At 47.3% G+C, this 27,975-nt stretch overlaps 1 protein-coding gene across 1 annotated transcript in view; it reads left to right on the top strand.

The window, feature by feature from the left end:
• LOC149326770 (uncharacterized) overlaps positions 1-27,975 on the top strand; it is a 249,310-nt gene that overhangs the window by 38,499 nt on the left and 182,836 nt on the right. Inside the window, exons 8-13 of the mRNA XM_089563716.1 lie at positions 5,280-5,348; positions 11,683-11,772; positions 14,103-14,225; positions 17,957-18,159; positions 22,950-23,046; positions 26,031-26,101. Of these exons, the coding sequence (XP_089419842.1) occupies positions 5,280-5,348; positions 11,683-11,772; positions 14,103-14,225; positions 17,957-18,159; positions 22,950-23,046; positions 26,031-26,101 (653 nt within the window). The remainder of the gene's footprint in view (positions 1-5,279; positions 5,349-11,682; positions 11,773-14,102; positions 14,226-17,956; positions 18,160-22,949; positions 23,047-26,030; positions 26,102-27,975) is intronic.

Below are 27,975 nucleotides of genomic sequence, written 5' to 3'. Positions count from 1 at the left end.
AAAAAATGGCGATGATTGTTGTTTCTAAATAAACAGCAATCATCGCCAATCCTTAAAAACATTTTCTCGGCTCCTCAGCTCTTGTTCATTCCAGAGGAACAATCAAATACTGACGTATCTCCTTTTAAAGCGCCAAAATAAACGGTAAAGTAGACCATGTTCTGTGCAGTTACCATTATTTGATACGGTCTGTTAAAAAGCGTAATGTTCACGAATTGCCTTGCAACAGCCACCATGTTATTTTTAGAGGTTAGTGTTGTTCAGTGACTATATTTGTTGATTTATTATTCTTTCGTGTCATTTTATATCGAAGTTGGCTTACAGCAGCAAATATTTGTGATTGTTATTACCATGATGTGAAAGGCGCTTATAATTTTTAAGTCGCTTTAGAATGACGCCTCAGCCATAGCAGGTACAGGCACAGTCAGAGAATATTAGTTTCCGGAGGTTGTTTACATGAAAGCGCACATTAAGCCGCTACCACTTTCGTCTCTTAGGTATAAATATAGCGTTTAGGGTTATGTTCATCCCACATCGGAAAGACAGTTGACTAAATGTATTCTGCCAGGAGGTATGCATAGCAATTTCAATGTCTTGGACGAAGAATCCTGAGACCAAGAGCTTGTTGAGGCACATGGCTTTGTTTCCGTAAACTCTATGTTCACGGTCGAACCATGTTTGAAGTCGAACCATTCATGTCGTTATGGTAATAACCTGTGGCCCCACACAAGATCGCAAAGATGCCCAGAAGTTGTGTCACTAAGAAACGGTGATGTAGACAACCCAACCACTGACTAACCATTGGAATTAACATATTTACACGAGGAGCACCTGGTTATCGCGTACTTTCCTTTTTCTAATATTCCGCGTTTTATTGATAGGATAGTCAGTAAGCTGTCCGTGCGGTCGTGACTTGTGACATCGTTTAGCTTTCCTTTCGGGGCGCCTACATGGTCACTAGCTGTTTCTTCGTCCTCATTTTCAATGGAGAGCAACTTGTCAAGGCTTTGAAAACCAGCCCGCCATTGCTGTTAAACGCACTTTTGTTATTCCCAGTGGTCGGAAACGCTAGATTTGCTTGTTTTATTTACCAGCATCTTGATATTCTTTGTGTTCATCATCATCATCATTTATTTACCCTTAAGGGCCCTTGGCTTAGGGCATTACATAAGGGGGGGGAAAGGTCGTTTCATAATCAGTGGTCAGTGAAATCAACAAGAAATACAAAGTACAGGGTACATGGTCAACATTAACATTATCAAAATATTAACATGAGAAAGACACAGCAGTTCAACAACAACTTGATATAAGAAAAAAAACAAAAACAAAAAAAACACATGCACACACTCAAAAACACGACAAAATAACTCAGCCCTTGAAATGTGATGATAATAACTGCCTGAATTTAATGGGTTCTGTTTCAATAACTATGAAATCGGGTAAGTCATTCCACAGTGTAATGGAGCTAGGTAAAAAAGATTTATTAAATGAGTTTGTGGAGCCGTGAATGCGCTGCAGACTTAAAGAGTTAAAAAGTCGTCGTGAGGTGCGAAGCGGCGGGTGCAATAGAGAGTTTCTTAGCTGTGGGAAGGTGTAGTACAATTTGTGAAACAAACACAGCTGTGAAATGTTACGCCGGAGTGCCAGGGGTTGCAGATCAAGGGATGCCTTGATGAGAGTTACACTGTGTTGTCTGCCGTACTGCGATGTGATAAAACGGGCCGCGCGATTTTGGATGGCTTCAAGCTGATCGATTAGATATTTTTGATGGGGATTCCAGATCGCCGAGGCATATTCGAGTTTGGAACGGATGAATGTTACGTAGGCGAGCTGTCGGACAGAATGGGGTGAAAAAGCAAGGGATCGTCTGATAAACCCAAGCATTTTGGAAGCGTCTGTACAAATTTTTGCAATGTGCTCACACCAGGTTAGTTTGTTGTTTATGATGATTCCAAGATACCGGTATGATTCTGTTTCGGAGAGTGGTGTGGAACTTAATGAATACTGATAGCTGAGGTTATTTCGCTTTCTCGATACATGCATGAATTTGCATTTCGAAATGTTCAGTTGCATGAGCCATAATGTACACCAGGTTTCTATGAGGTTTAAGTCGCGTTGAAGCAGAGTCTGATCATCGTCTTTGTGAAGCTGTTATTTGTTTAACAATACTTTTTGCTGGGCAAGTTGGAAGTAATTCATATTGTGGGCCAGCGCAAAACGGACAAGGGACCAAGGAGGAGAACACTCAGCGCCCGTGTCGTGTTCTCTTTCCTTGGTCCCTTGTCCGTTTTGCGCTGGTCCACAATATATTTGTTCTTAAAGGGATGTGAAGGTCTTTCATTGTCATAAATTACTTTGTCATATTGATGGACGCGTGGTATCGATGGTGCTTTGATTTGGTCACAGCCAGGTCTCCATATGCGGGCTCGTGAGATTGACAAAGTGAAAATACAAGAAAAACGTTTTCTCCTAGCCCTGCATGGGTACATCCTGCTGTGATAGATTTTGTGTAGTGGCGAGTGGTTGCCGCCTTTTTTCAGAGTTGTTTTAATACAAATGAAGTAGTAAGCTTCTTAACAATGCTAACTCGACTCCCAAGTTGACCTTAGCTTTTTTGTGCTCATCATTGATTTGAAATTTCCTTTGTGGAAAAAATTACCTCTTCGACAACGCTTGCACTGATGAGGGCACAGGCAGCTCTAGCTTGCCAACATATGCAGGGAATCCTCATACATCTGGCGCTGGGGCTTTTCAGGCGCATTTTGGCGCAGAAAGCACAGAGTGAGAAAAAGACAAAACGTTTATTGATTGCTCTTTGAAAGCCTTGAAACCCTTAATGGAACACGACCCATAAAGCACAATCAAATTTCGCGCACCTTTGGCCTGAGTTTCAATAAACGGACATCAAACCTTCAAACCTTCAAAAGGCTTCGAACGTTCACGTTTTTATCCAAACCCAAATTGTCTTGAAATACATCTGGAGTAGATAAAAATTATACTCGCTATAGCCAGACCTACGATAGCACAGCAAAGAAATGACCTAACAGGCAAAGCATGCTTACATAGTATTTTGCGAGATCCTCTCATTGCGCAAACTAACATTTTAAAGATCGACGATGATAGCTTTTTTTTGAAATGTGGACGAAATTTGACCCTTTTTCACATTTTAAGAACACTCTAGCAGATTTCAGGCAACTAAAACCTGTCTAGAAGAATGAAGTTTTCCTGACAGCAACAGAAAGGACTTATAAATGCCAAGGAAAAGTTTCAGTGGAAATGTTTGACCTTGTCCAATTGACGCACCGCAAACTACTGCGAAATGCTTAGAAGCAAAAAATTTTTCGACTCCTGCACACAGGAAAGTGCACTTAAAATTAGATAGATCCCGGTTCCGCAAATTTTTGTTCTATTCCGCGTGAACCCAAACTGGCAATTTTGCGAAATCGCGAAGGTGACGTGCTCCACTTCATGTGGTGTGCGATTTTTTCCAAGAGAGCTGCGGCTTTTCTTACGAAACTAAGGCGTATTCCTCTGGAATCATAGATTCCCGCATCACATAAAGGCTTCCACTGCAAACAAAAATGCCCACGAGACCTAGATTTATAAATGAAATGAAATTTAAGCGCACACGAAAAACGCACACAAGAGGAGGATACACACAGGACAGGCGCTACCTTCATCTGATTTATTCGCAGGTAAGAGAGCGAAAATATATACATAAAACGAGACATGCACAGTAAAGAAACACATCGTCAGTTCATAATGCGTGCTCGAGATACCTGTACTCTGCGTGCAAAAGATTAACAGACGTGTCACTCACACAGTCATGCCCCCTCTTCCTGATGTGAAATGCTTCTAATAATTCACGTGCCGTCTTATCACCGCTCCTGCCAAGTATCTTTATCTCCTTCAGCCGCGGCTCGCACGCCCTGCAGTTCGCACAATGGTCTGCCAAATGTGTCCCTCCACCCCTTAATGCCCGCACGTGAATTATTAGAAGCCTTGCACATCAGGAAGAGGGGGCATGACTGTGTGAGTGACACGTCAGTTAATCTTTTGCAGGCGGAATACAGATACCTTGAGCGCGCATTGTGATATGACGATCTGTTTCTTTACTGCGCATGTCTCGTTTTATGTATATATTTTCGCTCTCTTACCTGCGAATAAATCAGATGAAGTTAGCGCCTGTCCTGTGTGTATCCTCCTCTTGTGTGCGTTTTTCGTGTGCGCTTAAATTTTCATTTCATTTATAAGCTATGCACCATCTAGCCCAAACAGAAGTATTGTTAAAAAAATACCTAGATTAAATGGATTAGTTGGTGTTCAGGCTACACAAGCATAATATTTCAGCGTCTTGTCTTTTTGTTGTCCCGTCTTTTGCGCTGAAATATGCCTGTGGAGACCTAGAATACCTCTGAACACACAAGCCTCACACACCAAAATATGCCCAGTAAAGCGAGGATCATTCGGGTTGACCTCTATGAATAGCTTAGCGTGTTCTTAGCAAAGATGCTGTTCTAAATGCCAAACAAAGACGAAAAAGAATGATATACAGATGTAGCCTTCTCCGGCCGTTTTCACACACAGTGGTGCCTTTAAGTTCAAAACGGTGATCAGAGTTCTTTTCGGTACTGACGCAGGAATTTAAGTCGAGCGTCGGGAAAGTATTTAAATGCAATTCTTACAGCGAGAAATGCTTGTTTCGTCGGCGAAAAATGTCAGCATGGCCGCAAAGAGGCATGTGATCAAACGCAGTTGTCAGTTGGGACAGCGTGCAAGACTGAGTCCCCCCCCTTTCCCTCAAGAGTTACTTTTGTACGTAGAAAAGTGCATAGACCGTCATGGCTCCGTAGCTTTCCAAAATGCCTCAGGGGTATCGGTGCAAAGGTTCCTTGAACTGTTAATGATGTTTTGTTCTTGGGATGGAACCGTTTACCTTCAAAAAATAGGGGTTCCCAAGGGCTCTTGCATCGCTCCAATTCTAAGCGGCATCTTTTTGGCATGAGTGGACAGAGAGTTAGCTCAGATTCTTGGAGGTTTCCCTGTGGTTAAAATATTTAGGTATGTAGATGTCTCCCTGCGTCCATGTATGTTTAGCGCTATGTGGCAAGTGATGACTGAGGGGCCAACTGAGCGAAATAAGAAAGTGTTTCATCACATGGCGATGAATGCTCTATGGCCGTGGTGCTACGGACCGAGCACTGGCGCACAGTTGGCCCCCGCCAGGAGAGCGTGTGGCGCGTGCTGGCGTCGAGTGTGACTTCGCGTGGCGCCCGCAGGAAGAGCTGGACTCGCTGCGCCAAGAGTTGCGGGCCACCCGTGAGGAGCGCGACTCCATCACTCGCCAGGTGAGTGTGGCGGCTGTGGACTTGAGAGCGGTGTCGGCGTGGGGAGCGCCACTGCTGTGCTCAACAACACCGAGAGACTCAGCAGCGAGAGCTGCAGGTGTTTATTTCTCATAGCCTTAGTCGCTTTGGGACGTTAAACCCCATAAACCAACCATTTATTTATTTATTTATTTATTTATTTATTTATTTATTTATTTATTTATTTATTTATTTATTTATTTATTTATTTATTTATTCATTTATTCATTTATTTATTTATTTATTTATTTATTTATTTATTTATTTATTTATACTGTCACCTTATGCCAAGACAGGAGTTGCGCATGTTGAACAATATAAAACGCAATACAAAGCTACAATGTACAATCAGCCACGGGACAGTTCACTGCATAGCATTGAGAGTAAAAAGCACAACATAACAAAAACTCATCAAAACTGTTGGTGGTGGGTAACGTAATAATACGAAAGAATACGAAGACATTACATGGCGTATCGACACGAAAACACGGTGTGACCCAAAAAGTGGGGGCGTTGCTAAACTCGCCAGTGGTCGAAACTATGTGATGTCATCAAACGTGGCGGATACCAAATGCTAACCAGTAATAGTTCTATTACTTATAACTACGCCAACTACAAAGGAATAGAGCAGAATAAGAATAGCATTGGAATGTAATTTAAATAGAATTTGAATCGAATGGCAATGCTTTCGCACTGCTCGCATGTTAGGCCCTAAGTGGCCCTGCTATATTATTGTCCTTCGCTGCAGGAGTGCAGTGAAGTCACTTCGTTCGGGACAGAAAATGTTTCAGGGACGTTATGCATGATGTCTCTCCATGCTGACTAACCAGTGTGGCGCGGTGTTTCACCGACAACGCCGATAATCGGGAAGTATGCCACGAATAGTTCTCGCTGTGCAAGCAAAACAGCGGTTTCAAATGGCCGCTGGCAGCACCATACGCGCTGCTAGCCGTCGTTTGTCCCGGAACCAGTCCCGTGGCCCAGCGCTTGTTCTGCGTGTACAGTATAATGTGTTCAGAGGCGTTACACTTTAAGCAGGTTGGTTCTTCGCACGTGTGGAAATTATTGCGCACACAACAGACACGACATGAAAGGGGTACGCAAAGGCTCAAACTTGGACTGGACTGTGATCTCAAAATATATATATGCTTTCGATCCCGGCCGCGGAGGCTGTATTTATCTTAGATAGAGACGAAATTCTAGAGGCCCGTGTACTGTGCGATGTCAGTGCACGTTAAATAACCCCAGGGGGTCGAAATTGCCGGAGCCCTTCACTACGGCGTCCCTCATAGCCTGAGTCGCTTTGGAACGTTAAACCCTAATAAACAAATAATTCAAACTTTCACAATCAGGGCGATCAATCAGGCATCGCAAATACAACAGCTGAAATTCCACACGTGCCGAAAACCAAACGCGACTCTGTCATGCTGTTTCCCAGCTAAGAACTTCGGTTCTTAATAGAGTACACTCAGTCAACCAGAGTCAAATTTCCCTCGCCTCGAACACCTCCCCACTGAGCTGAATGCACAAACTATGGTAAGCTTTACAAATAAACTGCACTCTGTACACGAACGACAATGTTCTACCATGTGTCCTTCAATGCCTTGCCCTACCTTGTGGTAATGTTCGCCCAGACACTCATTTGCGCCTCGGCCAGTTTGGCAGATACAGCATTTCCCTCATGACAATGGTACCAGATACACTATTCCTTTTTTTTTTTACAGTCTAAACCTTTGGTGCTTTATTGTGCATCTTGCAATCCTTCTGCAGTCTTGACACTTTGCAGTGCTTTTTTTCAGTGCTCGCTTGTGTCATCTTCTACTTTTGTCTTTCATTTGTTCCGTGCTGTACGACCCATAATGAACCGACTCGCCCAGCTCTCCACCCTTCTTCAGTTTTGTAAAGCCATGAGCACGACCTTAATTTTGAAGCGAGATCCTGCCTTCTTCAGGTGACCGGATAGTTTGTGATTGTACAATGTGGCAGCCGTATTTAAGAGCGTTATCGTTTAATACTTCGTTCGTCAAGGACGCGTCTGTCATGAATGAAGTTGAAACTGATCAATGCAGTTAACACATGACCACAATATATCACATATCAACAGTGGGCGTCGAAATGAACACCCCCCCCCCCCCCAGGAGCTCCATTTGCATAAAATTTTAGGGCCACCCATTTGACGTACATTGTTTGAAGTGGTGTCAAATGACTTGGTGTGTTCTTGACGATGAAATTACTAATTGAGATGACGCCCAAAATGTATGTTGGATTCGCACCGAAGACCTTTCCTCCCCCAAACCGTGTATTCAGGGGACCTTGAGACGGCCATCACGGCCGAACCTTTTGTTGCAGGGGCTTCCGGATGGTGTAAAACGGTTCGTAATTTTGTGGTGCACACGTTTATAAATTTATTATCTGATATAACGAGGACGTATACCGGACACAGCGAAGGTGGCCCTAAATCGCAAGAATAGTGCAAAATCCATGATTTAGATGGCGCTGCTTGTGTCTTAGAAGGGATGTTCCCGGAAAGGAAACATCCGCGGATGTTTGGATTTGGTCTTCTCCACGTTTGCTGAGCACACCTATGTAAACACTTGATCAGAGTGGCTGTTCGGGCGAGGTGGTATGTCATGACAAAACTTTTAGCGCTTGCTGACGAGAACGAACATGAAGACAGCGCATGCTCTATGTGTTGTCTTCTTCCCGTTTATCTTCGTTTGCAAGCGCTAAAATTTTTGCCATAAATATTTGAAGCTCCAGTAGCTGACACTTTTAAGTCGAACATCGAAGCAGTGTAGGCGGTGAATATTTGCTTTCTTCTAGCCCCACCTTTTCTTCGTACTTTTTGGCTTGTTCCAAATTAATTTATTGCCAATATTTTTATTTTCTGGCGCATGCTTTAAGCAAGAGCTACGACATTATCTTTTGGAAAGCCTGTACCTTTCAACCATGAGACCTGCAAATGAAAACTTTCTTGCATTAGATGATGGCATGACTTCTCTAGAGTTTACAAAAAGCAGGATTGCACTATACTTCTTTTCTCTAGGTTTAAATGTGCAGAGGACCATCAGAGATGCATTATGTGCTTTACTTTGTTTTTACGGGACATCAGGCAATACCCATATTTTTATTATGCGATTCCAACTATGCATTTCTGTTTTGGTTAAATGAACTCAAACCTGGACTTGCGTAATGACTAGCCCTAAACTAGAAAGTTACCGGTTCAGGGAGAACCACAACGGCTACAGACTGCATTGAGCATCTGAGTCCTGTGCAGGAGGTGCTGGGTTCGATACCCCAGTGCCACCGGCTGGTTACGGAGTGGGTTTGAGCTTTTTCCTGGCATTGTGCTCGGCATCTGTGGCATGAAATGATCGGATAATGGATCTTTTACCACAACTTATGTTGACAAGCACCTTGTGCTAGGGTTCTCTTTAGCTAAAAGGTCTTTTTGCAGAAAGAAATGCCAACATCAGCGCTTCACTGGGCTAGTCGCTACAAATTTGTCAGTAAATTGCCGTTCAGAGAGCGAGAGAGAGAGAAGCACTGCCTTACTGCACTAGGAGAAAAGATTCTGGCCGTGTAAACCCGTTTGTATTCTCAAGATGGCGAACAGAGTGATGCAGAGTACTCGAAAACCCTGCTACGGCCGCCCATCGCCAGCATGGATACCCCGCTTTACTGAGCACAATGCTCGATAGCCGAGACAAGCACGCACAATTTGCGCAAATCAATCACCATCAACCTCACTACGCCCACTGCAGGGAAAAGACCATGTCTCTCCAATCAACCAGGTCCTTGCCAGCTGTGTCCACCGAATCCTCACAAACTTCTTACTCATCCACCCACCTAACTTTTTGTCGACCCCTGCTATGCTTGCCTTCTGATATAATCCACTCTGCTGCCATTAAGGACCAGCGGTTATCTTGCTTTCACATTACGTAACCTTCCCAAGCCCAATTATTCCTTTTTATTTCGACTAGAATGTCATTAACCCACGTTTGTTCCCTCACCAACTCTGCCTGCTCCTGGTCTCTTAATGCGTATCATTTTTCTTTCTATAGCTCGCTGCGTTGTCCTTAACTTAAACTGACCTCTTTTCGTTAGCCTCCACGTTTCTGCCCCATTGGTGAATACCGGTGGTTGTATACTTTTTTCTTGAGGGATATTGGCAACCTGCCATTCATGCATTGGATGAACTTGCCATACGCACTCCACCCATTCTTCTTCCCTCTCATGATCCGGATCAGCGGACGCTACCTGCTCTAAGTAGACATACTCCCTTACCACTTCTACCACCTCGCTACTAATTGTGAACTGCTGTTCGTTTGCTGCACTGTTGAACATTACTTTGGTTTTCTGCGTGTTAAATTTAAGACCCACCATTCTGCTCTCCTTATCGTCTTAACTCATTGATCATGCTTTGCAGCTCATGTCCTGAGTGGCTTAGCAAGGCAATGTCATCAGCGAATCGCAAATTACTCAGGTATTCATTAACTCTTATCCTCAACTGTGCCGGTCTCCGTCGACCAATTTTTCCACTCACATGACTCATACACAGTTGCCATACACAGATTTCGTCCATTCTAGCCTGCGACGCCACTTCCGGACTATATCATACAATATACAGGGTGTTTCACCCAAGACTTTACGCCATTTTCAAAAATAGGCTTTTTGAGTTAGAAAAGCGCTTCTCTTTGAATAGCATTGTCACCGGTGTAGTGCAAGAGCTAACACTAAAACGTGCTAACTAGCAGGCTAGTTAATTAATATTGAATACATAACTTTTCAACTATTACTGTTAGACTCCTTCATTATTGAGTGGCGTGTAAGCCACCGTAAGTAATATCCTTATCAGCTTTTAGAATTTGGAAAATGCGGTTAGCCTAAGTGGTGTTACCAAGAAGTTTTGGCTATTTCGACGAGTCACGTGCACTGGAGAGGTTGCTTTACCTGCACAGTTCTCGAAAGAGTATGTATTTTGACGCTATGTAGGCAAAATTTGTTGGACCACAGCACCAAGGGTAACTGCCCATTCGAAATTCTAAAAACTGATATGTGTATTACTGCGGTGGGCGACACGCCTATCAATAATTAAGGAGCCTAACAATAATAGTTAAAAAGCTAACTATTCCATATTATTTAACCAGCCTGCTAATAAGAACATATTAACTGTATTCTGATGTACTACATCGCTGACAATGATATGCTGAAGAAAGAGTTTTTCTAAGTCAAAAATTCTGCCTTTAAAATTTCTGTAAAGTCCTAGGGGAAACACCTTGTATTCATAAACACTGTGTTCGTACACAGCTCCATCGCACGCCCGCATACTAAAACCCCACTAAATACTGCATAGGGTCTGGTGTGGCGTCACGGCGCCAGCGCAAAATGGTCGAACGAGCTCCAAAAGCTATCGCATAAAAGCGGTTTGAGTTCCACTCCAGCCTTTTTTCTGCCGCCCGTCAGCAAACTGCTTTGGTCACCAGCATGTGATACGGTGATAATGTGTTAATGCGTTCAGGTAGGGCGCCCAGTGGTCGAATAGCGTGCTCCTTCATCGCCACAGGTAATGATAAGGCAGTCACGACAACTGAATGCAGTTCACTTTATATCGCGGAGAAAAAACATATCCTTGAAAGAGGCAGGGGCTCAAAGCTGTAAGAACAGCTTGACTAGGCTCAGAAGTTTCCTAGAGGGCAGTCGACAGGAGAATGTATGCAAATTTGTTCAAAGCGTGTAGCACTAAAATTTTCAAAATGAACTCAATCGCTTATCAACAGATCTGAAGCATGTTGAACAATAGTGCACGCATGCCAATCATAAAAGAACAAAGTACCTCAAAACAAGTTTTCTACATGATACAGCGTAAAAAAAGGGTGCAGACACAAGGCGCTTAAAAAAAAACTGAATAAAGTGTCTGCTTAGAATAGGGTTATAATAATAATGATAACATAATGCGCTGAGACTGGAGAATTCGAGTCTCGTGTATGTGTTCTCAAGGCGGAAAGCTGGGCCAGTTGGTGTGTCATCATTAATTAAAAGACTAGCGCATAACACAAGGACACAGACATAGAAGGAGACAGGACGAGCGCTAATCCTGTCTTATTCTATGTCTGTGTCCTTCTTTTATGCGCTAGTCTTAATTAATGTGTTCTTATTTGTGATCTGGCGGTCGAAATTAATTCGGAGCACTCTACTGCAGCATCCTTCACAGTTCATGGGTCGTTTGGCACGTTACGCCGAGCACCGTTGACGCTTCTCCATTGCTCTGCTGCGTTGGCTTTGCATTCATTTTGATCCGACCTCCTCCACGCAGATGGAAAGCCTGCAGGAGCGCCTGTCCAATGCTCAAGCCGGACTTGGCGACCCCAGTGACCCCTCGCAAAAGGAGACCGCCGCCCTCAGAGTAAGCGACCCCTATCCTCATCAGAGATCATGCCAATAAGTGTTTCTGCGTTGCGCAGGTCAAAGTTGAGTGCTGAGGAGTTGGACACTAATGCGCATCCTAAGATCAACCCGACTGATGCGGCAAGGTACGCGTTAGCATTAACGCTCCCACAGGAAGGAGCAGCCGCCGAAGCAGACGGGTTAAGACGGTGTGAGCCGGTGGCGTGATCACCGCGGAACGAGCCCCACCTCCTCTCCTCCACCCGCCACCCGTCGTCTCCCACCCTGTTTTCGTCTTCCCTCTCCAACTTTCTTCCTGAACTCTACTGAAAGTGTAGTGGTTTTTTTCACCAAATGGAAGGAACATTCACTAATAGGCTTTTAAAACAGCGGTGTCAAGAAATGAGGCTGCCGATACAACGGTTCAGGTAGTAGATACTCAGTAAGAACCTGAGCCATCTGTCTTCTGGGAGGGTGTACAAGCAGCCTAAAGGGAAGCGTGCGATTTAAAATTTGAAGGTGTTAGCACCTTACCCTGTCTTTCATTTCCTGATAACCATAATTTTTTTTGTCTACCTACGGGAAAGAACTTTCTGATAGCTTCGAGCTGGGTTAGTGCGATTAGTGCGCTGCGCAACGTGCGCTGCGATTAGTGACTTGTATATTTGCAGCACAGACGGCGCGAAATGATAAGGAACAAATTGGCGCCGTAGTAACAGAAGGCCTACTTTGAGTGCTTTGGTTTCAAATTTCATGGCAAGCGAAAAGGACCACTACAACAGTTGAGATGCCCACAATATTAAGGCACGACTTGCTGCAGGGCTTGGATTAAGGCAGGGCTTGCAGACAGCATTGCTGTCAACTGCTGTTGATCACTTATAGACCGTTTACAGCGCGCAGTTCTTCCGTTTGAGGCCAGATGGCGCCACAGGCTTGCTCGTAACTCGGCGTCATTACGGGTCTGCGGTGCGTCGTGAACGCCGCGACGCAGCCTAGAAATATCGCGGGAGGCTTCCGAATATTTTCTAGGAAGATGTGGAAAGGCAGGGAAAATGCGCGCTGTGATGTGAATTGCAAGAATTGCGACAGAGAGTTAAAGGTTTGGTATGAGATCGTTTGCGAGCTTCACAGCCCCGAACTGCGCAAGGACGAACTGCCCTGTTCGAGCTCATTCGCCATGCACCCTTGCCGAATGGGCGAACACAACTAAAACGTCCGCCAACGCTAGATAGCCAATCGAGAAAGAAAGGTTTCAGTCTTTGAAAGTCTACGAGGGTAAATGCACAACACAGCCGCATGAACAAGCTGTTCCGCTGCCGAAACCGTGAGGACGTGTTGTCAGTTGCTGGCGGTTGCGTCTCCGTGTGTATCGAGACTACACTACTCAAGTTGAGATGTGTGGCGATTAGTAACAGAATCGCCCGTGGCCGAATCCGGAACAAAAAAGGACGACTGTATACCGTCCCTCTAGATTATGTATTTGCGTTACGGCTCCTGTGCTGGTTGGTTGTTCCTTTCTCGTGGTCCATGCGAGACAGCCACTAAATGTGACCTCGCAGGCCAGCGCTCACAGTGCAGCTCATAACTAGTTACCATCAACGCAAGCATTTTAATGCCCGCATATCGAGCGTGGAGCGTACCATCTTGTGTTAGGCTGACGTAATTGTGAACTTGGTGCCGCATAAACACGTTGCCTTGCGCGCGTTATTACATTGATATCGGGAATCCGGAACAGTTGAACGCCAGCTAGTGAAGACTGCTTGATGCATGGTGTTGCTGCCATGATAGTTAACATTCATGTACATATTTGTCTTTGTCGCCTTTCTGTGTTTAGGAAATCAGCAGAAAATATTTTACGTTGCCTAAGCACCGTTAGCAGGTCGTAAACAGATGCGTATGATGTGCATGTGAAAGTTTTTAGCGATGTCTGCATGCATGTACACAATACAACAACCACCTACGCTGTCGCAGGAGCACTAAAACATGCTGTTTTAGACAATTATTAAAAAAAAACATTCATCAAAGCTTTCAGCGAAAGCAAAGACAAACATTCAGGCGATTCTTTTGATGGTTCGAAGAAGCGGTGAGCTTAGCGTCTCTCCGTGACATGACGCCCGATCGCCTTTCTACGCATCAAGTGATGAAATTAGGGTTATTCCATGTCTTTTGAAGTTTTGGCTAAACTTTATTGTCGTCTTCCCACTCCTTTACAACCGTATCAATCGAAACACTGCCTATCGTAACCGAACCACCAAACGCAGCAGCCGTTGTAATACTCCGTTGTATTTCTGGCTGGGAAGGCACGAGACGGTGCCTTGATGCAGCCTTTCTCTCCTTCGGGTGGTGCAGGAGGAGTTGGTGCGCAAGGAGGAGGAGCTCGACTCGTACCGGTGTCGGCTGGCGGCCCTGGAGGACCAGTTGGCAGAGCTCAGCCCGGGCACCGACCGCTCCACCGTCGGGCTGCTCAGAGAGGTGCACCTTCGCCGTTTTTTAAGCCTAAAGACTTTAATGCCTCACCGTTGTCGACAGAATGCTGTCAGCAGAGGTGTGTCACGCTTTTCGGTTGGTCAAAATGGCTATGACGTCAGAGTGCGCGAATTCGCAGTAATGAGGTCACCTACCCACTAAAGCCCCTAAAGAAACTAAAAGTAGCGACATCTCCTCCTTCCTCCTCCTATGCCGGCGCTCCTTCTCTCGGTTCTCCCGGGCGCCGACGGTGGCGGCACCTAGGCCGGGAGCAGCTAGCAGACGCTCCCAACAGTCACCTTTTGGCGCCCGGCAGACCGCGCGCTCGAATGAACTTTGTGTTGCGTTTCGTGACTTGGCTTCGGTCAAAATGACATCATGAAATGAGAGATTGAAAAATCAGTTACTGTAATAACTGCCCAGACCAACGTTGCATTGCTTTATAGAAACTTCTTGTTCTTCGATCGCTTTGACTGCGGAGCACACGTTGGAAGTGGCGCGCGAGAGCGAGTTCGCGGCACTAGAGGGACTACCATCGCTCGACGAGTGCCTTTCTCGTCGCTCGCGCTTTGGCGCGCAGCGTACCGCGCGCCCGCATGATTTTTGTTGCATTTTCTGCCTCCGATTCGGCCGCATTGAGAATGTGGCTTGGGAGATACAAGGCACGAAAAAAAATATAGAGCGTGACCTTTCATAACTGAAAAAAAGAATATACAAGTGTTAACACGTCACCACTTCGCATAAAAAGCCATGAGGAGCTTTTCAAATGTCGAACTTTGGAAATGGTCTGAATCATTGCGAGCGCCCCTACGTTAGTGATTCATTTGACACCACCTATCCACGTTACATAGCTCCACGCAGCGTAATTTTCGCAGGAATTCGCGGCAGCGACGACGGCCTAAACCAAAAATGTCTGAAACTGTGTTTTGCAGAGGTCCTTGCTTGCATTCTCAAGTATTATCCACGCAGATATCGAGTATACAAGCGACAGGTGCGTTAACGTGCCTAGGCACAGTAACGCCCGATTTCAGTTTAGAACCCTGCTTGAAAAATACGTTCAGCAATGCGCGCAACATGAAAGCTAGACCTTAATCGCAAGCAGCAGGAGCTTCAACAGCAAGTACCACACCTTTGGTGTCAAGTTCGTGAGCGAAGGAGTGCAACTGCAACAAAACAAATACGTCTAGCGATGCGTTCAACATGAAAGCTAGACCTGTACCGCGAGCAGCATGAGCAGCATAGGCTCAAACAGCGAGTACTGCCCTTTTAGTATAGAGTTCGTGAGCCCAGGAGGCCAGCTGCAGCAACACAAATACGGCAAGCAATGCGCGCAACATCAAGGCTGGACCTGCCTAGCGAGCAACGTAAACGGCGGGGCTCAAACAACATGCGAACGAGCCCGACTGAAACCAAGCCGACACGCCGCGCAATGCGAGCAACATTAAACCTGCACTTCAGCACGGCTTTCGTATCCGCTAGCGAACGAGTCTATTTAAAATCATGCAAACGGCATTTAGTGCCAAGCAAGACTGCAGCAGCTGGCGCTTCACACCAAATCATCCGAAAAAACATAACTGACAACTGAAAAACAACCACTTATCTCACAAAGACCCGGATCCACAACACTATCGAAGTTTGCCCGGCCGATCCTGCGCTGCTAAACCTTTCGGCGAGCCGCGTTGCTTTTTCCGGAAGGAATTACAAAAAATCTTTTGCCACTGCCACCTCGGTTGTTGCATCTATACGCGCAACAGAAGCTCGGCATCGCCGCAAAACGTAGACGCCTTCAAAGATGAAAAAAAAAACGCTTCCCGCCAAAACTGTTGCGCAGAAAGAAAATGAAGCGCGACTCCCAGCCCCGGTACAGTGCTCTCCGGCAATGGCGCCGGCGTCTGCTGCGGAGCCAAAAAGCGCGCGCTAACAAGTGACTACGGCGCCTCGGCCAATGGGAGGCTCGATACTCCGGCGGCGCGCCAGGAGAGGAGGAGTGTCGGAAAGTTCAAAGCTTTTCGCTACTTTTGTTTCATTGGGGGGCTTTACTACCCACGGATGCCTGACGCCCCCGTTTAGAGCAGACGACAACTGATAAAAGATAGTTGTCGTTCGCTCCGACAGGCGGCGTAAGGCGTCCGTGGGTGACCACATTGCATACCTCATTACTACTCCGAACAAAGCCATGGATACAACCCAACTCATCGAAGCATAGAGAGAGTCGTGCTACAGAAGCAGTCAGAGTGTGTAGTTGTAATGTGCAGTCAAATTGTGTTTCAAATAAAGCACTAGTACAGCACAGTTTCGCACTCAATTTCAAACAGTGCGCCAGAAAAGGCTTTCGCCTTGCAGCACTTTAGAGATCCAAAGTGCCCCCTGATTTTTTTAACTGGCTGCCGCGCAGGCTAGAAGCTTCAGTCACTGCAGCGCAACCTCACATACGTTCTTAGCCATCATCTATGTGCCGGGCACGTAAGGTGCTCCAAGAACGCTTTTTAACTCGTGCCAGAAGCGCTGTGATCTCGGCGAAATTCATTATTTTATTTCTCTGCGATTTTCTTCTCGTGTTGATGCAACTATGAAGGGTTATTGTATTATTTATGCATAATGCCTTGTTTTATTTCTCCTATTTATAAAATGAGTTTTGTTATTTTTGCTTGCATAACTCTGCACATTTATTACCACACAGCATTTGCTATTCCGTGTATACAGGCGTTTCACGTAACATGAACCAGGGACTTAAACAAAGTGACTCACCGGAGCTGGGCAAAACCAACGACATAATATTTCCCGTCGTGATTTCACACAGGACGACCTTTTCAGCGCTACAATACGGTAGCGCTGAAAAGGTCGTCCTGTGTGAAATCACGACGGGAAATACGGTAGCGCAAGAGAGCAATCACGTGTTCTTTTTTTTTTAAATATTTCCAAGGCTCCCTTAAAATGCTGGGTAAAAGGACCACGTGCAAGATATGTTGCTACAAAAAAACTTGATCTGTTGTTTCGTAACACTCCCTACATCTTAACGAAACGCAAGTGACCCTAGAATTGAATATAAATTATTTGAGATAATTAATCTGAGGATATTAACTAATAAGTTAAATTTAAAAATATTATTACGAGCGCCAAAAGACAGCTGAAAGAATGCGTATTCAGTTTCACCCAGTTGCGGTGCGCTAATTTTCTTAAACCAGTGGTTCAAGTTACCTGAATCGTCCTATATATAGTTTCCGTTGACTACGCTGTCCCAAAGTTTTGCTCTTGCACTGCCTGATATTTTCCATTAGCACTGCCTGTTCTCGGTCTTCTGGGCGATGTCCATTTCAGAATGACAGCTTATCGTCCAGGAACCCTTCCATACTAATCGTATAAAATCGAATGAATTGAACTGAAGCAATCGGCTGCTTCTTCCCCCAATTAATCTTTTATCTCTATTAATCTATTGCCTGTAAGAAATGCGCTGCGATTGCCGCGCCGTTGCTTCCGCAATTCTACTCGGGATGGCCATTGGTCAAACCGCAGCCGATTTTTAAATAGGCGTTCCTTTAGCGTATCGAGAGATGACCCATAAGCGAACCTTCTGAGCTTTAGGCAAAGGCTGTATACCTGAAGCCTCGTGAAGAGGCATTTGCCGGCGACCGTGCTAACGGAATTGTCACACGCTCTTTCCCTAATTCTGGCGCGGAAATTCGGAGCACAGCTGCTACTTGCGATCGAGCCTCCTGACTATGCAGTGCTCCCCGCAGGCCCTGGAGGAGCGCGACCGGCAGGTGTCGCAGCTGTCGCAGTCCCTGGCGCAAGCGACGCGCGACCTGGAGGACCAGAGCGCCATCATCGAGGCCCTGCAGCTGGAGAGGCGTGGAGACGACGACGAGCCGGCGGCGAAGCGGGGCACCGGCCGCTGGCTAGACCTGCAGCACAGGCTACGCGAGAAGAGTCTGCTGCTCAGGTGGGAGAGGGGGCTTCCTTCCTTCCTCCCTTCGCTCCCTCTCAAGATTTTAAAGCGAAAGCCTTTAATGCCTCATCGTTGTCGACAGAAGGTTGTCAGCAGAGCTGTCACGCTTTTCGGTTGGTCGAAATGGTTATGACGTCAGAGTGGGCGGATCCGCAGTAATGAGGTCACCCATGGATGCCGGACGTCCCCTTTTGGAGCAGACGACCACTAATTAAAAAATAGTTGTCGTCCGCTCCAACAGGGAGCGTAAGGCGTCCGTGGGTGACCACATTACATATCTCAATACTGCCAACAGAGCCATGGATATAACCGAACTCATCGAAGCAGAGAGCGAGTCGTGCTAAAGAAGCAGTCAAAGTCGGTAGCTGTAATGTGTAGTCAAAGTGAGTAGTCAAATAAAGCACTATTAGCTCAGCGTATTAGCACTCAACCTAAGCTTTCCATCGGCATTTGACTCGATGTTACAGTGCGTTGTTTTAATTGTTATTAACTAATTTACGACAATTAATTCTGGTCGCACCAGACAAAGCCGATAATGGCATTTTAGAGGCGCTCAGGAAAGAGAACGCAGAAATACGAAAAGAGAACGCGGTAATGCGCGAACTAGTGCAAAAGCTCATGTTGGAGATGCAAGAACTCAGACGCGAGCACGCCGTGGTGGAACAAAACAAACAAATCGGACAACAGCAGGTGCCAACGAGCGTTCCGGACGCGAACGCGCCCGCCCCGAAGAAACGCGCGCTACAACAACAGCACGAGGGTGGTTTCGAGACCCAGGTTCCAGCCGAAATTACAGACATCAAGACAATGCTGTGCACCATGCAAAGTACCATTGAGACCCTTCACGCAACAGTCCTCGGGCTAGCAAACAGGACCACTAACCTCGAAGGAAACATGCAGATAATAATGAATCACTCCGTATTCACGCAACACGGACACGTGCCGGCTAGCTGTGATGCGGGACCGAGCCACCATCAAGGGCAGGCGGACAACTCGCTTCAGCATCAACATGGCCAATGATAACCAAGGGATAGTAATATGGCAGTGGAACTGCCGTGGCTTCGCCGGCAAAAAGGCGGTTCTACAGCAACACATCCGGCACGCAACACGTAAACCGGACGTAATATTACTCCAAGAAACACTCACCAATGCGGCTACTTTGACTGGCTACAAAACGCATGACAGCAAAATCAAGGGGAGGGGTGTATGCACGCTCGTTAGGAAGCGTCTCACATTCGTTGAACACGAACTAAGTGGCGTCCAGATGGAACACGCTTTCATCGAACTGATACCCACCAAGCAGAGGAAACAAAGTATATTCATATTGAACGTTTACAGCAGCCCGTCAAAACACCGCCAACGCTTCCGTGCGCTGTTTCAGAAGACGCTGAAGATTGCCGGGTCCCGGCCGTTGATTGCAGGGGGCGATTTCAACGCGGCAGACACAGCATGGGGTTACGGATACAGCACGACCAAGGGAAGACAACTCGGACAAGATGCGCATGAACTCGACTTCATGTTACTTACGGACCCGGCGCACCCGACAAGAATCGGTAACTCTACTACCAGAGACACAACCCCGGACCTTACGTTCGCCCGAAATACCGGGACGACGGTCACCACGTGGAAAAACACGTCGACCGACCTTGGGAGCGACCACATGATTGTCGAAATATACGTCCAGACGCCAGACAAGGCGCAGGGCAGTAAGCGAAAGTTCCAATGGACCGACTGGGAAGACTTCAGAAAGAAACGAGACCAAAAAGAATCTGCAGGCGATACAATCACGGACATCGAAGCCTGGACCCGCTCGCTGGTTGCAGACGCCAAAGCGTCAACCAAGACCGTCGAAACTGAGGTTGAAACTGACAAGATGGACAGCCGCCTGGCGCATCTCATCGAGGCGAAGAATTCGATCCTGGCCAGGTGGAAGGGCCAGAGACTCAATAGGAGACTTAGAAAGAAAATAGCTGAGATCAACCGCAACATCGAGGAGCACTGCCGAACGCTCAACCGCCAGCAATGGGACGAGTTATGCAATGCAGTCGATGGACAACTGCACAACGGGAAATCGTGGAACCTGCTTAGGTATCTGTTGGACGAAACGAAGACCAAATCCCACCAGAGTGACTGCCTCGCACGTCTATTACACAGGGAGCTCGAGAAGTACGGTGAAGATGCAGTGACCGTCCAGTTACTAGCCAAGTACTTGCCGCACACGTCGACTGCACAACACGGCCCTTATGATGGGGATCCGAATGTAGAATTGGATAAGGACTTTAGTGCAGAAGAGATCAGGACGGCGCTGCACAACCTCCACAGCAGATCGGCGCCAGGCCCTGACGGTGTGTCGAATCGCGCCCTGAAGAACCTTGACGACAAATCCGTGGAACAGTTAACGGCATTTATCAATGACTGCTGGCAGCGCGGCACACTCCCGCAACAATGGAAAACTGCGAAAATGATACTAATCCCGAAACCCGGAAAAGCACCGAGCCTCGAAAACCTTCGCCCCATATCGTTGACGTCCTGCGTCGGCAAGACCATGGAGCACGCATTGCTTAACCGCTGGCAAGCCCACTTAGAGAACAAAGGGGCATACCCACCATCCATCATAGGATTCCGCCCACAATTGTCCACGCAGGACGCAATGATACAACTGAAGCACCACGTTCTTGATGGCAAGACGAGAGGCACCAAAGCAATTCTCGGCCTCGACCTTGAAAGCGCGTTCGATAGAATCGCGCACTCGGCGATCTTACACCAGATATCGCGGCATAACCTAGGTTTACGCACGTACAACTACGTTAAAGATTTCTTGACAGACAGGCGAGCTGTTTTAGTGGCAGGGGACCTCCAGCTAGAAGAGCAAACGCTGGGGAGCACCGGCACCCCGCAAGGCTCCGTCATCTCGCCCACGCTCTTCAACCTGGTCATGATCGGCCTAGCAGAAAAGCTTCAAGAACTGAAAGACGTCCGGCACACAATATACGCCGACGATATAACCCTTTGGGTGCACAAAGGCAGCGACGGTCACATCGAAACGGCACTGCAACTAGCAATCGAGACAATAGAGGAATACCTAGAGGGTACGGGTTTACGATGTTCGCCGAAAAAGTCGGAACTCCTACTCTACCGCCCCACGCAGAGGGGCAGACCACCCGGGAGTGGTCGGAATGCGGCAACGACAAAGCGCGAGTACGAAGAGATCAGACTACGTACGAGAGACGGAGCAACCATCCCGATAGTACACACAATTAGGGTCCTCGGCATGATAATCGAGGCCAACGGCGTCAACGGCGAAACGATCACTAAATTAAAGCACAAGACAGCTAACGCCATGCGAATCCTCAAGAGGGTCACTAGCAGAAGAAACGGAATGAGGGAGGAGAGTCTCACACGACTCATACACTCTTTCGTCATTAGCCATATTGCGTACGTTGCGGCATTCCACAACTGGTACAAGGGAGAAGAAGCCAAGATCAATGTCCTCATTCGCAGGGTGTACAAGATAGCACTGGGTCTACCCGAGTCCACCAGCACGCATCGCTTGCTACAGCTCGGACTTCACAACACGCTTAGCGAAATCGCCGAGGCACAGCGCACTTCACAACTGGAAAGATTAACGGGAACGACAGCAGGCCGCCAGATCATGGAAAGTCTCGGCATCCGTTACCACGTACAACAAGGCCAGAAAGTCGCCATTCCAAACGCGATCAGACAAACGCTAAGAGTCGACCCGATTCCACGAAACGTCCACCCGGAACACAACCGGGGAAGAAGAGTGGCCAGGGCCAGAGCTCTCCTGCACAGCCACGGAGACGATACGGGGACAAGGTTCGTTGACGCCGCGGAATACGCAGAACGCTCGCGATTCGCGGTTGCGGTCGTCGATTCGTGCGGCAAAACGCGCATAACGTCAAGTGTAGCGTGCGAACGCGCAGAAGAGGCGGAGGAAGCGGCGGTGGCACTCGCCCTCACGGATCCGACGTGCACCGTGGTTCTCTGCGACTCGCGTCAGACGGTTAGAAACTTCGCCAAAGGATGGATCTCACAGAGAGCGGCCCGAGTCCTGAGGAACCGACAAGTCCAGCAGGAGGTAGAATTCCAAACCAGAATTCAATGGTTCCCGGCGCACATGGGAGAAGTATCGAGGACGTATCGCAACCGCAACGAGACGGCACACGCCAAGGCGCGCGAGCTCGCGAACCGCGCCGGCGACCGTCGTCCGTGGAATAGCACCAAAGACTGCTTGACCAGCTACAACGAAATTACCAAGGCCCTCTGCCTGGCCCGCCGAACCTTCCCTCCGCCCAGCGACAAGCTGGACAGGGCGCACGCGGTGACCCTCAGACAACTGCAGACGCTCACGTACCCCAACCCGGAATTATACCACAGGCTTTACCCCGGTACATACCCGACAAATATATGCAAGGTCTGCAACGCCAATGTAGCCACTTTAACTCACATGCTCTGGGACTGTAACAAAAACCTTCACGGTGCTAATTCCGGAACCCTCCCGCCGCGGTTGGCCGCTGCCTTGCGCAGCCCCAGCCTCGGGGACCAACTCTGGGCCGTCCAGCAGGCCCGCGAGGCGACGGCGAGGCAGCGCCTCGACGTCCCCACGTGGGAGACCTAAGGCCCCGTCGGCGAAAGCTCTGCAGGACTATGAATAAAGTTGTTACCAACCAACCAGCATTTTTTCTCCTGGGTGTGTCGTCTTTTCTTCTGTGTTTCTTTTTTGTTTCAAGGCAAATTGCTTGCGACGGCTCTGTGTCGTGCAGGAGCGTGCAGCAGATGCTGGACAAAGTCGAGGAGGAGACGAGGCAGAAGGACAAGCAACTGGCCGACGCCGTGGCTACCGCCCGCCGATACGAGCTGGTGAGTGTGGGTCTGTTCCTGCGGGATGTCTTCTTCAGTTTCTTGTTTAAAATCTCTTTGCTCATCGAGACCCTGCTGCTTGTGCTCTTCTCCTTCAAATGGTTCACCTCATAAGTAGCGCGATTCCCAATTATTCACGCTGATTTCTCTCTTTCCTTTAATTTCGCTTCCCCAAGCTCTGCATAGAGGAGAGCCCCGTGCTCCTTTATTGGGCATAGGCGCTTTCGTAGTGGCCCGTTTACTGTGCTTGACTATGTGACTGCGAGTTTGTCCTTGACTGTGCCACTGTTTCCTTGACTGTGTTGTGACTTTGGTTTTGTCTTGTTTTGTTTTGATTATGGTTTTACTTTTCTGATTTTCTATGTGGCCGGCACTCGGGGCTTTGTTTAGACTGTTACTGTGACCATCACTATGCTGTGCCTTCGGTTTTTTCTTTTCTATTGTTATGATTTATTCCGCGTACTGCATGGTGTACTTTGGCTATCTGCCTGAGTTTTTTTTTTTTACTGCTCTGTTTTCTCTTTAAACTTTTGCTTCTTCTTTGGAACATTTACTTCTGTTTCAGCATTTATCTTGAATTGGCGTTAAGCCTGGCAAAGCTTTGCTGGTCCCGGCACCCTCTCTCTTTCTTTTATGTTTTTTTTTACCTTTTCTGAGAGGACCAATAAAAGGGTAATCAGTGCGGAATCGAAGGCTGGCAGGTGCCTCAAAGGGTCTCTTGGAATGTCCTCACGCGGACGTGCAACACTATCTCTATGTACCTGCCCCACTGACACTCCCTCCCAACCTCATGATCCTGTGTGTTTGTGTATGCTTGATTTCACCTTTTCATTTCTTCCCCTCTTCATCACCCCCTTCCTCCACCCCCACGTGAAGTAAGCATACGAGGTTAACACCCAAGCACACCTCGCCTGAATTCATTAAAAATTCAGGTGACACTTTGGCTCTCTAAAGTGCTGCAAGACGAAAGCCTTTCCTGGCAATGATTTCTTTGTTTTTTATTTCTTTCTTTGGTATTTTTTAAATTTAATTAGTTATTTTTATTTTTATTTTAACCCTTTAAATTTTCCTTTTCGTTTCTTTGTTCTTATTTTCATGTTTTTCTCTTAACTTTTGTTTAGTGTTTTCGTTCTTTATTCTTTTGTTACATGGCTACTAGCCAAAGTAAAATTGGCCCCATTTGAAATTCGCGCACTATGACGTCACGACCACTTTTGACCAATTGAAAAGCGTGACATTTCTGTCGACAACTCCTGCTTACAACGATGAGGCATTAAAGGCTTTCGCCTCAAAAGCACCCTCCAACACGTATGTCTAGTGCCCGAAGAAGCCTCTATGCAGTCAGAAAACTAACCCTAGTGCTGTCAAGTGCTGCAATTTTTATCTGTTCATACCTGCCGCTCATACCATTCATACTTACACGACTTTACCGCTCTGCTTCAGGGCAGAGCTGTTCGCGGCTGCGCGCAACTTGTTCCAGAATCGCAATATATGGGTCAGCCGGCCTTCTGTATCACTTGCAGCAAAATATCCTGAATGGGAAGCCCGCCACGGTGTCTACTCCGGTGTCTACTCGGGAGGCGCCAGCTAGCGCTCTGGAATACTGCGCTAATATGCTCTGGTAATAGTGTGATGGTATGCCATCCCCTGCGGCGTTCGGGAACAGGCACATATTCAGCACGGGACCATGGTTGCGTGAGATTGCAGGGTCTGAACTACGTGAGTCGCTTTTTATTCGAATGAATTGCCAAGAGTTGGACGGAAAGCCATGGTCGGGTTGGTACGCGACAATAAAATAAACTGCACCGACCGAAAGAAACATGAAAGAAATTTCGCCTTGCACAGGGATGGCTTGGTCAGGTTTCCGCGTGGGAACCAAAACGGTGTGCCATCTTTTTTTTTTTTTTGGTCGGGACAGTTATTTTTTTCGTCCTTTTTATTACCTTGCCCATCGCGTCGATGGGTGACCCTGAGATTGCGAACGCGACACCTGGCAAGCAGATGGACAGCGATTAACAAAAATTATTAAACATCATTGTCTATACTAAGTTGTGACACTAATTAGTGACCCTAATTAACTAAGTGCTCCTTTAACGTAATTTGCCTAATGTGTGGTGTGGAATGCTCGTACAAGGCCTCCACTTATCCTCTTGAACCAACGTTCCACAGCGTTGATAGAGGTAGCGTGACCGGACCCCGACGCATAGGACACCGGTTCGATTTCTCTTGGCAACCGTTTTGCTTTTCTGCGTGGCTACCCTGTCGGCCAATCAGAATTCTCCAGTCTCACCGGCTCTGGGTTTAGCGCCGAATGGGACCTTTAACGCTTTAACGCTTTAGCCAATATCCCTCAAAAGAAAAGTCTACAACAGCTGTATCCTACCGGTACTCACCTATGGGGCAGAAGCGTGGAGGCTAACAAAGAGGGTTCAGCTTAAGTTAGGGACAACGCAGCGAGCTATGGAAAGAAAAATCACAGGTGTAACACTAAGAGATCGGAAGCGGGCGGAGGGGGTGAGAGAACAAACGCGCGTTAATGACATCCTAGTTGAGATCAATACGAAGAAGTGGGCTTGGGCAGGGCACGTAATGCGAAGGCAAGATAACCGCTGGTCCTCAAGGGTAACGGAGTGGATTCCAAGAGAAGGCAAACGTAGCAGGGGGCGGCAGAAAGTTAAGTGGGCGGATGAGATGAAGAAGTTTGCGGGGATACAGTGGCCGCAACTGGCAAAGAAGGACAGGGCCAATGGGAGAGTCATGGGAGAGGCCTTTGCCCTGCAGTGGGCGTAGTCAGGCTTATGATGATGATGCTAACCCAACAGGTTCAGCCCCAGGGCCGCTCTGACGCCTCTAGAAATGCAGCAGGATACACAGCTCTTGTCCAGTGACGCAAGCTTCTCACAAGAAGCGCTTGCTATAGCTCTGAAAGCGGGCAGGCCGAGCGCAGTGCTATGTTTCGAAGTGCACGACGCGTTCGCTTCCAGGGCGAGTACGGGCTGTCGGACGCCGTGGCCGAGATCCGAGACCTCCGGAAGCAGCTGGCCATCCGGGACAGGTGAGGCTCACCTCTGCTCCGTGAAACTCCACAAACTCGATTGTACATCGCGAGGTGTCGAGCAGCCTTTCCTTTCTCTTCACTCATAAAAATGGTCTATAGATAGTCTATAGACTTCTTATTGACTGTACTGACTTCCTATAGATATTTCTTTTTGTCTATTCATAGTCTATGGACTTTATATCGGCAAAATCTACTAAAACTGTACGGCCATAAGTCTATAGATTGTAATAGGGAGTAATTACTCATTGACGTCCACCCGAGCGCAGCCATACGGCTACAAAGGAAAGCTATACAGCTTTCTCAGAAACTTCGTAGTTAAAGAAAAATTCGTCCTGGTCCGGTGTTCGAACTCAGGACCAGGACAAATTTTTCTTTAACTACGAAGTTTCTGAGAAAGCTGTATAGCTTTCCTTTGTAGCCGTGTGGCTGCGCTCGGGTGGACGTCAATGAGTAATTACTCCCTATTACAAATCTACTCCACCTTGGGGGATTCCCCTAAACATTTGGTCAAGTCTATAGATTGTCTTGAGACTGTGTGCAGTATGGCATTTGTATTGCCTATTGACTGTTTTCTGGGATTTGTCTATAGACAGTCCACAGACTTTATAGACAGAAGTCTATAGACACTCTATAGGCTGTCTAAAATTTTTTTGTAAGGGTTGAGCGGCCATTCTCTTGGACTGCTCAGTTATCGCGTGAAATGTGAACGGACATCCGCCAACACGCCCCAGATGACAACTCTCGCAGGGGAGCTGCACCCAGCCGAGCATGTGCACACCTTCCGAGTGGCGGATCTATTACTGCACCATTTTTTTTGTAATGCGGTTAGTCATCAGCAGCCCCGTTCGTCATAACATAGCTAGGTTCTCCTTTAAGGAAGCGTTCACAAGATCTTGTGTAGCCTTGTGGGTTAAGCGTCCTATATGAGAAAAAACATAATAATAATAAAATTAGCCGGGGCGTTGCCCGCGCATTGTAGTTTTGTCCGAACCTATTCTGCCCTCCTTTCCAGTACATGCAGTAGTGAACCGGTAACGTTCTGTGTATCGTCATTCATGTTTCGAGGCACCTGAGGCACGGATATTTCATTCCTACTAAAAACACCGTAACAGATGAGCGCAGTGGTCGGTTTCTCACGGAGGTTCAAGTGGATATGAACTGTTAAGTCAGTACCACTCAAGCGGTGATCGATATGCAGCTGTACAGGTAGCCCACGCCTATACGCGGCCATATTTTTTCCTAGCCGTCTCGCCTGGTTATCTCGCTTTAGAACACGCCCAGTGGAAGGACATGCCGCATGTGCTCTCCATGGTCTCCCCGCCACGGCTCTAGTGAACAGCGAGCCCCGTGGGCGATACAGCGTGACAGGAGGCGACACGGGCGCCATTTGGGTGCAGACCTTAGCAAAATTCTTTGGAACGCTGTAACGGTGCACTAGTGAGCACGCTTGAGTTATTTACGAGTGGCACAAGGCTTGACACAATGCCTTACAGCGCATGCAGGTTCGCATGGTTCACAGTTTACTTCTCATGTCTCAAAAAACTACATTGCGTCAGGCAGGCAGCAACGAATGTCATAAATGTACAGCAGAGCTTGCCGTTAGAGCGTTCCGAGCAAATGCTTGGACATCTGAGGATGGTGTGTGTGCGTGTGTGTGTGTGTGTGTGTGTGTGTGTGTGTGTGTGTGTGTGTGTGTGTGTGTGTGTGTGTGTGTGTGTGTGTGTGCGTGTGTGTGTGTGTGTGTGTGCGCGTGCGTGTGTGTGTGTGTGTGTGTGTGTGTGTGTGCGCGTGCGTGCGTGTGTGTGTGTGTGTGTGTGTGTGTGTGTGTGTGTGCGTGCGCGTGTGTGCATGCGTGAGCGTGCGTGCGTGCG

This window comes from Amblyomma mixtum, chromosome 10 (genome assembly GCF_055824585.1).
Source record: "Amblyomma mixtum isolate Tamu chromosome 10, ASM5582458v1, whole genome shotgun sequence".
NCBI classification, from domain to species: Eukaryota; Metazoa; Arthropoda; class Arachnida; order Ixodida; family Ixodidae; genus Amblyomma; species Amblyomma mixtum.
This window is presented reverse-complemented; position numbering and strand designations above follow the sequence as displayed.